The following is a 13,571-nucleotide window of genomic DNA, read 5'->3' as shown; positions in this document are numbered from 1 at the left end:
CACAAATCCCACCACATGCACAAACCTAGATGGAGAGGCTTAGTGTTTGCCTTCATGCAGAAATTGGTGTTTATTCTCAGAAATTTCTCATTTGTTGATGCAGAGATATACTATTGAGCTGGAACATTGGCTCAACTTCAATAACTTGTGTGAAATAGTAAAATAATTCTTTTTCTTCTGAAATCACATTCACTGTGGGGCAAGAGAGAACAGTGTGTGGGCTAAGTGTGGTTTGGATAGAAATGTTCAGTACACATTTTGATTATTTTCCCATTTGCAAAAGGTCTCAGACTTCACTCTTGGGTACTGCAGTAATCATATTTCAGGGCAGAGACTCATCTACCTGTTATCTCCAAATGCAAACTGTTCTGCAACTAGGATGTGTATTTTTATTACATATTACGTTTTTATTGAAATGTAGGGTTGTAATAGGATTCCTCTTTCTCCAAGGAGGCTTTTATATACATCTATGTTTATATATATACACACACTCTCTCTCATCAAAAATGATTTTGCAATGGGGGAAGAGGGCATTGAGTCCAAAAAGCTAAGTTTTATATATTTTATTCATAAAAACAGATTTGCAACAATTTATTAAAAATTGATCTCATGCAGTATAAGGTTATACAAGAAATTCTTCATTTACATTTTATTCTGGCAGTTCCAGTCTAGTTTAAAGCATTTGTGCACTAACATCATTGGAAAATGCCATTGGGGCACAGCCTCTTCATAAATTTACAGTACATTTTTGCTGCAGTATAAAAGAACAGAAACATTAAATAGCTATATTCACTTGGTTGGTCTTGTTATCTGCAGTAAAGTAAAAAAAAAAAATGTTATGGGAGAAACTACCGTATCATTGAGACAAAGAATGTACTGCATGGTTTAAACCTAATAAACGTCACACAGTCAGTATTCACGAAGTTACAGACACACACACACACACACACACTCACCTCCAATGGTCCGATACTTCTGAATTATTTTTGTTTTTTTCCTGCTAAGTTGGAATAATATTTCTACAGAGATCTTTGTGTATACATTATATACAATATCATAATTTTCTCTTTTTAAAAATTAACATTCCTTTTAAAATAAACCAGGCCCTGATGATATTAATAAAGCAAGAGAATACTGTCAACACACATTGAGTGACGACGTCAGTGTTTAGTGCTTAAACAGAGTAATGAGTTCTAGTTTATTTGTGTTTATACTTACATGTTTTTTTGTTCTAAAAGCTACAGATATTTCCACAACCTCTCTTACTGTATGTGCCAAGTGAAATATTTTGTGATGCTCCTGATTGTAAGATTCAGATACATATTCATGTTGGTTTTGGCCACTATGAGGTGTGTTTTATTTTTAATGGAGATTTATGCTAGCTTGTCATAGCTGCAGTTAAATCCCTCAGCTAAGGAACCCCTTCAGCTGTGCTTCAGTCATTGCTGATTTATAAACCTTTGTACAAATGTCATTCCAAAGGTTTGGTCTGAGGGGCATAAGTGTTGATTAAAGAAAACTGAGAGCCCAGAGGGTGCTTCATGTGGGTTATTTCCCCCCTACTTTTAGCAAACAGCCCTGGCAGTGGGAGGATACGTTTCCAGTCCCTTGGAAGAAGAAGCTGTATGTGTGTCTCACCTGTGCCTGAAGGTTTGGCTCCAGAGTTGGTCCAGATGGTACACCACTGTCGTTCCTCCTAATTACTTTGGTTCAGGGAAAGGAGCTAAAGTATAAACTCCACTGTTTTTTCACAGTTCTTTCAGGAGTCAGTTAAATATTCTATTGGTAGATTTGATTTGTCCTCTCCTATCCACTACAACTGTCACACGTACGCAGGTACGAAGCAAACATAGTGTATATTCACATCTATGTGCCCTGCAGGCTTTTCCTGCAGCAGCAAAGTGCTGTGCCCTAATCCCTCCCCCCCAAGTCCACTCAATTAATTTTATTGTAATTATGTGTGACACAATTCAAACAAACTAGGAAAAACAATTCATCCTGCGGCATTAAGACTTTACTACCCATCTGTCCTCAGTTTCCTGAGTTACCAGCCCTAGGACTTTTTCAGACAGTTTAGTGTGTTATGGTTAGTGGTGTTTATCATGAAACAAGTGCAGAAACTTTGCTAAAAATGAAGCTGCAGATGGTCAGCAGTCACTATCATTGCCCTGGAGAAGGGTGAAGTGCTCTGCTTGCAATCAGCAGCTCTCCAGCTGGTGGCAACTCAGAGCTGGAGCTTCAGGCTCTGCTTGGGTTACACATACAGCTGCAAGGTAAAGGTGACCCTGCTCACAGCACTGCAGAGTCTCAATGACACCCGAGGAATCATTTCTCACAATTCTTCTTTCCTGCTAAACATCATCCCTGAAATGAAAAAAAGCAAGACTAACCAGTGCAGAATGTTTCCAGCGATTTAACACAACTCCTGTAAAAATGAGTGTATCTATTCCAACATGGTATAGCTGGACCACTACATTTTCCTTACATGGATACAGTATAGAATTGCATGTTCTCAGCAGCCACGTAAAGCTCAGTGACATTTGAGTGGTTTTTGTTTTTTTTTGAATTTTTCCCTAGTGTCTTTTTTGCAAGATCCATATATCCCAGCATCCTTGTTGCTAGTAGAAATTTTGGAAGAAATATTTTTCAGTGACTTCTAGGTGAAGAAATAAAAACTCCATGAATAAGGCTACAGATCAAACTCTTTGTGTCCTCCTTTGCTTTTTCACACGAGTTATGCGGGCACTCCTGTGCCGAGGGCCTCAGCAGAAGTTCCTCTGCGGTAAGAGCCAATGTTACATGTTTGTAGCAGAGTTCCAGGTCGGATGTTTAGTCCAGTCTTTGAGTACTTAAAAGCAGTTCGGGAAGCACTGATCTCGCCCTCCTACAGCCCTGAAACCATCACTCGGAAGGAGGGTGGCACGTGTCTGTGCCGAGGGCTGGCACTGGGGCTGACGCAGGGGCTGGCACAGCTGGCATCCACTCCTCCTATGGACGGCAGGTAGGCGTGATGCAGGATGGGCAGCTGCAAGGACAACCGGCGCTGTATGCTGCGGGAGACAGGGAGAGGAGCGTTACCAGGGGGCAGAGGGAGCACATCGCACGGCTGGTGTGTCCCCAGGCTGCTGCCAGGGAGTCCCCTGTGCCTGCTGCTGGCACCGACAGGGTTAACGCCACCAGCATCGCACCGGCTGATGCTGAACTGTGCCACCACGGTGCTGTTTTCCCCTTGGGGAATTTTTCTGACAGGCTGGACATGACAAAGGAAACTTTCTCAGCATCCCACAACCTCCTGAAATTCCCAGCCACATTCAGGTTAATTGTTAGACTGCTGATACCAAGAAAACCTTAAGTGTGCAAAGAGGGTGTATGGCTTTGTGACCCCCACCCCTTGCAAAGGGATCTGCTGCCTGCAGAGCCCCATCCAGCAGTCATGCATGAGATCTCCTGCCTTCAGAACCCCAATCCTGCAGACATGCAGGAGGTCACAGACTGAGTTTCAAGCCATGCACCACTTATCACAAGGATGTCAGTACTAAGCATGGCATTTCTGCAACTCCAGCTAAAGCAAACACAGGTGCATGGTGGGAGGGATTTGGGACTGATGGCTTTTCCCTCTTTTAAGTAGCTCCTTTTTAAAGTGTGGGTCTGTGCTTTTGAGGTGATAAATGCTTTTGAGTGCTATGGGACTGAGGAGTTGGCCCTCTAACAGCAGTCCTGCCCAACACCCATACTAAAATTCAGTGTTCCAGAACCCAGTATTCTTTATCTAGTTTTCCAAGTGGATTGGCATCATGACAACAGGTATAATTATTTTTTTAAAATGAATATTAAATCATGCTCATGGGTATTGCATCTAAGCCTTTCCCTGGAGAGGATGGTGCCATGAGAAAAGGGCTCTGCTACCCCTGTGCTGTGGATACATCAGCACATTCCACAAAATCAAAATCTTGTTGAGGTTTGCTAGTGTAAAAGATGTTTTCAGTCATTTTATCATCGGGATGGCTTTGTATTTGGAGACATTTCCGCTTGAAACACAGAGGAACTTTCTAAAGAGAAGAGAGATGTCAAGGTGACTGAGCTGGAAGACTGACTTTTGGATTTCAGGACAAAAATGCCCATAGAAAGCATTGTATCAGTATAATAGAGTTTTAAATTTATGTTTGTCTGTTATCTGATATAATGTCAGTGTATAGAAAGGCCTTTATAAGAAATGTTTCTTTGAAAGCTAACCTTTGGACAGCCTTTTTGATTCAAATGACATTTAATTGCTCTTTTGCTTTGTGTAAGGTAGCAAAGACAGATACTAAGGCTTCCATTGCACTGCCTGGGGACCAAGCAGTATAGCTTTTAAATTCAAACAGAAAGAAATGTGTTGTTCTCCTCATTAGTTTCACCACTACAAACTTCAGCTTGTTTATACAGAGGTGCAGTAGGAGTAGCTGTTGTCTGCCTACCCAGAAAACTCTTTCTCATTTTTTCTCCCCCTCAAACAAACTCCTTTCTAAAGTTTCACACAATGTTAGTCCTCAGTGATAATCATTCTAGTGCTGGCAATGCATTCCTGGAACTAAACAAAATCCATTCATTGTTGTTTTGCTAGGGCGCTCGGCTCTTCCTGGTGCTATCAATGAAGTCATGCCTTGTTCCCAAGGAGTGCAGAGGGGGCATGGCTTGATGTTTCCCTGTGCTGAATCCTTATGAGCCTGATGCTGTGGATTGTCATTCTGTCTCTTGTTGAGGGGTCAAATGCAGAATTGCCTGCACTTATTTTCCCACCAGTGGAAATGCTTACTTTGTTCAACTGTTATAGGCTTCTCATTAAAGGGCTTTTTGAAGCTACTCCAAGAGAATCCAGTTGCATAATCAAGTGAATAGGATTTTTTTCCATCTGTTTCAGTGTTAGCCATACCATGGACAAAGCATGTTTATTTAGCTATGCCAACTGTGGCTGCAGTGGGTGGCAAATTTTGCTTTAACTGTACTTAAAAGTTTACTTTCACTTGAAAACTTGGTTCCTGGAATTGGGGCAGAGAACTGTGGCTTGGAGACTTGCTTGTGCTTGCACACAATCAAGATTGTAGACAAAACCCCTAGAGTGAAACACAAAACAAAATCAAACGAGTAGCAAAATCCAAACAAATCTGGTATTTTTGCCTGAAGCGAAAGCAAATTTTGTGCCTTGCCTCACTGTTTTTAGGGTTTTTTCCACCAATACCAGCGATTCTCCCTTCTTCCACTCCTGCCACACTTTGCCAATGCTTTGGGGGGAATCCTTGGTATCAATAAAGGCTGGAGGATGAAGGGATTGAGAACAGCCCTACCATGAGAAAACTGGGGGTGATGGTGGAGGAAAAGCTGGACATGGCCCAGTAATGTGCACTTGCAGCCCAGAAAGCTAATAATATCCTGGGCTATGTCAAAAGCAGTGAGGCCAGCAGTATGAGGGAAGTGATGCTGCCTCTCTGCTTTTCTCTGGCGAGACCCCACCTGGAATACTGCATTCAGCTCTTCTCATAAGAAGCATAAGGACCTGCTGGAGCGAGTCCAAAGGAAGGCCACAATGAAAATCAGAGGCCTGGGGGATGTCTTCCATGAAAACAGGCTGAGAGAGCTGGTGTTTTTCATCTTGGAGAAGAGAAAGCTCCAGGGAGGCCTTAAAGCTGCCTTAGGGTACCTAAAGGGGGCTTACAAGAAAGCTGGAGAGGGACTTTTTACAAGGGCATGGAGTGAGGGATGCTGTGGAAGGTTTTAAACAAAAGAGGGTAGATTTCGACTACATAAAAGTAACACATTTTTATGATGAGGGTGGTGAAACACTGCCACAGGTGGCTCAGACACCCCGTTCCCAGAGACATTCAAGGCCAAACTGGACAAGGATTTGAACAACCTGATCTACGTGAAGTTGTCTCTGCTCATTGCAGGGGGATGGGACTGGCTGACCCTTAAAGATCCCTTCCAGCCCAAACCATTATATGACTCTAGGAATTTGGTTCAAGTTGCCCACACTATACAGATATGTATGTGAAAGCATATTTATGGTCAAGTATTTTGGAGAGGTAATGGTTGGTAATGGTGGGTCTAGAATCACAGGCAGCCACTGAAGGAGATGGACAGCAAAGATGATTCCACACACAGAGCACCCACTCATCAGGTTCTGTGTGAGGGCAAGTGTCCTCAGCTCTGTACAGACATACCATTTATTAGAAAAAAATAAATGCTATTTATTAGGGAAACATAAAATCAGGTAAAACCTTGACTTCCAGTGTCAATGCAGGAGCACAATGCAATGCACATGGGAATGCAAGATACCACAAGGGGGCCAAGGCATTTGAAATATATTTTGGTTTTGCTATAGAAAACCACTAATAAGATCCATTAGTAAGTGGGGGGACTGAAACAAATTGCTACAGCAGTCAAACATCTGAAGTTATGTGGGAGTGTGTAAACTGTGTCTAAGCACTCAGGGATTGTGTCAGTTAATTCTGCAGTACATTAATGTTGATTTTTAGCAAACTCAGGGAAGCTGGAGAAGCTCTAAAACATTACAGTAAAGCAAGATGTTCTACTAGCAAGTGAACTAACCATTCTAAACCCACCTAATTTTAATGACACATTTGAGTAAGATCATAGATAAATAGATCATGTATAAACCACTCTCAGTGAAGAAACCAAATAACAAAAGCCTGCTCATGCTGGGGCATATGGCTGCAATGCAATAATCTAGTCACAACCAACTTTTTTGAATGAGAATTTTTTGTTACTTAAATTAACATAACTGGCTCCAGCTATGCTTTGAAGTTATGCTTTGAAGGCTACAAAAAACCCTGCATATAGAAATAGTCTATTAAGATGGCAAGTTTTAATAAGGTCCTGCAGAAATCTGTCATCACGTCTACTTAGAGATCTGGAAGACTGTTATGTAGTGTTGCTGTTAAAATGAGAATGGAATAAATTCTAATGGTGCCAAAAACTGATGACCTGCTGGATGTAGGTCACTGATAAGAAGGGACAACATGCAGGAATGAAGTGCACAGGCAGATGTCTTTAAGGGTCACAGAAGATAAACCATTGAACATGGCCATCATGCAGATAAGCTGACTGATGTGATCTTTAGATAAGCAGGACTGCCCATCGGGAAATATGCACACTTTAATACTCATGAAAGCAGATAACTTTGCCTGAGAGACAACTCATCCTACTGGGGATAGAATGATATCTATTTTAAACTGGTTCAGAATGCTCTCTGGACCTGAGATGAGCTGGCACAGTACAGTGTCTATCCACACAGCTAAGCATCCCCCAGGATTGTTGCTGAGCTCTACCTGGAGAGAAAAAACTGGTACAGCTGTGCTGGGGAGTATGCTAAAAAATGGGAAATCAAAGGGCAGGGCTTGTGCCTGTGCACTGGCACCGCTTAGCCTGCTATAGGAGGTGTTAATTTATACTCTGCAGACAGTGTAAACAGGAGAGAAAGCAGTCAGCTGTCTTTTTGCTCCTCTTATCTGATGGTCTGAATGGGTATGGAAAATTTTACATGGCAGTATGGAAAATCTACTGGGTCCTGCCCAGCAGGAACTGCCAAGGGAACTGAGATTCGTCTATATTCATGCTCTAAGTCGATATTAGTATGCTTTACAGTCCTGTAGACTGCATTTTCCTTAGGTGCAGGGTTCTAAATCTGAGCCAAGCACAAAAAAATTTTTTTCTATATTCTGATTGAGGCAGTGTAAACATCACCCCATCAAAAAATGTGAAAACTTCCTGCATTTCTGCCTGAGGTGTGTGTATACTGTTGTGCCTTTGTGCACAACTGTAGAATCAGGGATCTTACAATGAGTGAAATGTGGCACTGATGGTGAGAAAGAATGAAAAAAAAATCCCAAATCAGCTCCTTTCTGGAGTCTATAAGAGCTTTCATACTAGAAGATGCCAGTTCTCATGAGTACTGACAAACACAGGAAGCTGGAATGATTTTTCCCCCCCACAGCCATTAAAGAGTTAAAACTTCTGCAGGAAAATAATTGTCTTGACATCCTCCTTTCACAGGTTTATGACCGAGAGGACATCTTTTTCAGACTAATTCTCCTTGAGATTTGTCTTCTTGAATAAGAAATAAGTTTCTCAGACTGTGTGACTACCTATTAGATGTCCTATGTATGAAGTGAAATGAGAAAGACAGAAACTACAGCTTGCTTTTAACTCTTTTTTTTTTTTGCCCAAAAATTATACATTTAGCAACCATCAAATGTCAGAAGTGCTGCTAGACAAGTAGAAAAACAATCCCAGAGGTGCAGAAGGATACCTTAAAGAGTACAGATTTTGGAAAGAGGCAATATCTTGTCAAAAAGAGGGAAGTCCTAAAGACGGCTATACTTCTCCTCCCTGGCAAATCCACTGTGTCTGGGCAGTGTGGCTCTGGAAACCAAAGTGCCAAATGGTTCTCAGGGGAGAGATTGGCCCTTGGACCTGGCACAGTCACAGCTGTGCAAGTGTTGAATGACACTGTTTAGATTCAGCAGGATTTTATTAATTGCTTTCCATAAATGTCAGAGATTGTTCAGATTTGTACTGAACCACTCTCCAGAACCGTTAGGAAATCTCAGTCTTCTCATCAGTTATCACTAGCCTAGAGGAAGTTCTGTCACCACCAAATATTTTTCTTTTTCTTTGTCTGTATTAAATCTGTATAGAGACAATTGGATTATCTGAGTGTTTGTGTTTTTCTTAGCAGCTTCCTTAATGTAAGTGGGCCACATGTGGATGAGGCTGAATTCACACTACATTATTTCTGACAAATGGTGCTGAAAAAAACCCAGGCCTTTAATAGCTATGCATTAAAGCACTCTGCTGACCCCATGAAGTCATGAGAGCTCTCTCAGCAAGAAACCTGCTTTTGTGAAATTACAAGATATTTCATCTACTGTGGGATTTCTTTTTGGTGCATATGTGTGTGTGTGTGTGTGTGTGTGTGAATTACCTTCTTTGCAGATTTGGGTTGGGTTTTTTCTTTGAGTGCAAGGACAGATTTAGACATCCACGTGTTTTCCTGCTCCAGGTAGTACGAGACAGGAGCTACTATCTGCAATCAGGGTTGCTGCTGCTGATGTAACGTGACTCATTCTAGTAATTTGTTTAATTTATTCTGTTTTTAAATAAGCTTTCAAATTGCCCAGGAGTCTGACAGCTATTAGCTCAGACACTGCTGAAGTGATGCTGTGTAACCAGGCTGCTGTGGGGAAGCGGCAGATCCGGGCACACACGAGAATGGCGCCTCCCGGAGCTCCTGCCCATGGCAGGTCCTGCCCAGCTCCTGGAGGGCAGGACATGAGTTTATTGTATAGGATCCTAGGGAGAAAAGCTGACACCAGAAGACTCTTTCCACTCTGTAAATCTGGCCAGTGTTTTGTGCCATCCTCTCCTTGTAGCTGCAGCATTGTTTCTAAGGGAAACTACTTAGTGCGGGCTTTCCTGTGCCAAAACTCAGGTCCAGCTGCTATGGCAACGTTGAAAAGCCCTCAGGACATTTTTTATTTCTCATCTAGCTAAAGAATGTAAAAGAACAAAATGTCTGTGTACACTATGAACCCCTCTGGCTGGTGTGTGGAAGGACTTGGACCTTTGACAAGAGTCATAAGACATTTGTGCACATATGTCCATCCTCTTCTCTCCTCCACACGCTTTGGGCACAGCTAATCCTGCAGCTCTCTACAGAAACTTTGGACATCATGCTATGGATGTTTCCAGCAAGAGAAAAGGAGCATATTGATTTGTTTTTGGGGCACCTTAGGATCTAAAGCCCCTGATATCCTTAAAGTTCCTTTGGGGTGGTGAGCTGGTGGCAGGGAGGCAAGGAGGCACACAACAACATTGACGCCTACTGGTGTTTCAGGAGGTGCCATTCACATTCCCTAGCTGTAGATGTTTCAGGCTCTCTCTGTAGCCTGGGCTGGCTGGAAGGGGGTTACAGTGAAGTCTTTCCATAAAAAATGCATGGAAGGGAAATACAGGCTTTGATGAAATATAATAATTTAAATTAATGTCTTGTCAGTAAGGTAATGATGTATACTTACTGTTCTGGAGAGTTGATGTCTTCTATGGCATCTTTGCTTGTTCTGGAAGGGTCTGATGAACCCCACTGTGCTGGTGGATTTTGATCAAGATGATTTTTCAAAATGGCTTTCTCACCATCTGGATGGACAACACATTCAATTTTACTTTACTGTGACCAAGTGACCATTTAAAAATAGTTTCATTTTAATTTTTTCCACATATCCATAATGCCACAAAGTAAACTCATACTACCTGTATTCCAGCATAGTCTCAAGTTTTGCTGTGAGAATTTGGTACTCCTCTGTTTTGGATGATGTGTTCCTCCATAGGAACCATCACGAAAAAACAGAAAAGTGACAAAAGTGACATCATGCTCTCTCATCTAGTCTTGGGCTATGTGAAAAAAATAATGTAACTATACTGTTCTTGCAGTTAGAAATGGTAACCTTTTCATAAACCCTCCTTCTTAAGACTTTTTCTAGAAAAACTACAATTTCATTGATGTTAAAACCTTGATACTCTTACGATCACACAGGAAAATAAGTGCTGTCATTTGCCTATCTGCTACTGCCATCATTTTCAGCATGGAAACATGATTCATACCAGCTACACTGGTCCATAGGCTGTCTGCAGCAAGGACAACTAATGATGTCATTGCACTTTTTTCCTTTCTGCATAGTGATAACAAAACAGATCAGAATTCTTGTTTCCCCTGGGTGTCCTGGGTGTCCCTGGCTAGCTGTGCTGAAGCCCATGGCATCATTCCCCCAGAGAAACACGGGCAAACACAGCCACTTTAAGACCCTTTCTGCTCCTGCCTGCTTTTTCAAAGTGTCTTTCTGTGGTAAGCCAAATAAAATCACACAGAAAGCATCTGAATAATGAGGGCAGTTCACAGTTTTCATAAATAATTACAGAGAGCTCCAAATCCATCACCAGCAGTTGTTTGCCACACAAACAGAGCAGCAGTGATTGCCGCAGGCATTGAGGCAGCATGGAAGAGGAGTCTGAGGTAAATTCTTGAAGAGGGTACTGGAGGGTTTGAACATAAAAGTGGGTACAAAGGGGAAAAGCAGGAAAAGAGTGAAGAAAAAAGGAAAATTGCATGAAAAAGCTGGCACATTTTGAAGGGTTACGGCTTTTCTGTTGTACTCATGTTCAGAAGCCCCAAATAATGCTCAGCTCCCAGCATGCTAGGAATATAGATGCTGTCAACAGGCACTGGGGGGACAAAACAAGCCGCAGAAACACAAACTGAGGAAAGAAACTGGAAGCATAAATGTTTTGAGGACAAACTCCAACATCTAGAATTGCCCTCCCAGCCAGGTTATCCCTGGCATTATTTGATAGCATTGACTCCTGCTGTGAAAAACCTAACAAGCAAACAACAGCAGAGTGTGTAGGTGAGGAGGCAGCAATGTGCAGACATGGGGATCACTACAGCTCAGGAGAGGAGACAAGAATTTTCACTGATGTTGCATTGAAGAGAAGAGTCTGGGTGAGAAAGGAGGTGACCAGAACACATGAAGCTGCTTTGGCTGGGGCAAAACAATGTCAGTAGAAGAGAGCTAAGGAATTCAGTTGTAACAAGAAGTGTATTTAAAATGAAGAGATGGCAGGATTCACTGATGGTTTGGATGTGAAGGGAGTACAGCAAAGAGTCAAATCTGACAGTGGTTAAGATAAGCAATGAGGTCTGTCATCTCAGAGCAGCCTGAAGCTTGCTGGTGTGGCACTTGCTGTCACAAGAGTTCAGTTTTTATTTTCTGTACATTGCATTTCTTTGTATATCAAGTTTGACATTTGCATAAAAGTCTTGTGATGTCTATAAACAGACATATAGAAAAAAACACTTTTTACTTCCGTGATTAAAACTAACACTCAGTCCTGAGCTGATCTAAGCTGACAATGGAAATTGCTGACTTTTTGATATAGACCAAAGTAAAAATTTGATTAACCCTTGTAATTAGGGATGGAAAAGCTCTAAATTTAATTATTTTAGGGTTCCAACTCCTTTTGCCAAGATAAGCGATTTAACATTTTTTAAAGCCACTAAAGATGTAATTCTTCATCAAATGATTGGAAAATGCAAACGTTGCTGTTTGGGAGTCTCTTATTTAATAGGATAATCTGTGTTGTACACACTAAAGGAGTTTCATGTACTTTCAGCTGTGCTGTGAGAAAGAAAGAGAAGGAGGTGGTCCTTGTCAAAAAGGTGGGGGATTTAGTTTAGAGTAGAGCAGAAATCATGTATTCTCTTCCTACTCACCTCTCAACACCAACTGCCCATATATCACCGTGTGTTATTCTTAATAGTCTCTTTTATACCACTCTTGCAGATGACTTGCCCTTAATATACAGAATAAATTTCTGCATACAAGGCTAACAAATGCAAGTTTTACTGTACACGTATAAAATGCAGACAAAATACAGACACTTTTTTCTCCTTTTTCATTTGCTTCTTTTAATATTAAAAAAAAAAAGGTAATTCTTATTTGTTAAGCATTTTGGGAGAGGAGTTGTTAGGTTTTTATTTTGCAGCTATGGAAACTAGAATATCTTTATTTTTCATTTACCTTTCATTTAAATAATGAAAAGCAAGATTCTCACTTAGTCATATGCTTCTGGGAGCTTGAGCTTAAAGAAAAAAACACTATTGCCATATGTACTTAAAAACTTAAGAGTTTAGAAAACTAGTTTTATAAACATGAACAACTGAAAGTAGTGGTAAACATTTGATTTCCCAGTTTCCCCTGGAAAGTGTCGCAGTGTTTTTGATACTTCTCCATCCTCTCTCCTCCTCTGTCCATTAAGTATGCTGGTTGGAAAATGCCCTTCATCCTCAGGGCACTGTGTGCCACTGCAGATTCTACCCAGTAAGTTGCACTGGGATGATGTAACTACTTTTTAAACTGAAATCACATTAGCCGGAAGCACCTTCTAAATAATTTTCACCTCTGTAGACCTCAAACCGGAACTCAGAAGTCTGGATAAGCGATGCCTGAGCGCTTTCCATTCAGAAAGCTGTTGGGAGAAAAGACAAATACATCTCAAGGGCCTCACAGAGCGCTCGATAATGGGCTCATTACAGAACAAAGCTCGCTGCCAGTGGTTGGTGAGAACCAGAGGGCTTTAGCTTGGGACCTTTGCCTACCTGCAGGAAGAAAACAGCTTCCATTTACAAAGCTCTGAGCCGCAAGAGCACACCTGATGCAGGCTGCTGAGGGGCTCAGAGAGGAGGTCGCTGCTCCCAGCTGCTCTCCTCTGCCTCTGCCAGGGGTCACTCTGCAGCCTCGTGCTGCCAAAATTACCTGGGCAGACTCAAATGTGCCATGCATACTAACAACCCTCATTCAGCTGCAGGCAGAGCACACCAGGTGACTGATGATGCTTCAATTTCTTCCAAGAGTTTAGAAAACATATTTTTTTTTAACTAGGTGCTTGTTTGGTTGATGTTTGTACACTGCAGCTTTATTGAACATCTTCATCATTATGCTTTAGCGGCAATATTCCTCCCA

At 41.7% G+C, this 13,571-nt stretch overlaps 1 protein-coding gene across 2 annotated transcripts in view; it reads right to left on the bottom strand.

Annotated features, from left to right (window-relative positions):
• Positions 1 to 554: 554 nt before the first annotated feature.
• Positions 555 to 13,571, bottom strand: part of GABBR2 (gamma-aminobutyric acid type B receptor subunit 2) — a 458,014-nt gene continuing 444,997 nt past the window's right edge. For both annotated transcript variants that reach the window (XM_064705661.1, XM_064705659.1), the window contains 2 exons: positions 10,074 to 10,191; positions 555 to 3,050 (listed from right to left, as the gene is read on the bottom strand). In XM_064705661.1, coding sequence (XP_064561731.1) covers positions 2,885 to 3,050; positions 10,074 to 10,191 — 284 coding nt within the window. In that variant the 3' untranslated portion in view covers positions 555 to 2,884. The remainder of the gene's footprint in view (positions 3,051 to 10,073; positions 10,192 to 13,571) is intronic.

This window comes from Zonotrichia leucophrys, chromosome 2 (assembly GCF_028769735.1).
Source record: "Zonotrichia leucophrys gambelii isolate GWCS_2022_RI chromosome 2, RI_Zleu_2.0, whole genome shotgun sequence".
Taxonomy (NCBI): domain Eukaryota; kingdom Metazoa; phylum Chordata; class Aves; order Passeriformes; family Passerellidae; genus Zonotrichia; species Zonotrichia leucophrys.
Note: the sequence above shows the minus strand (reverse complement) of the source record. Positions and strands in the feature narration are given on the sequence as shown.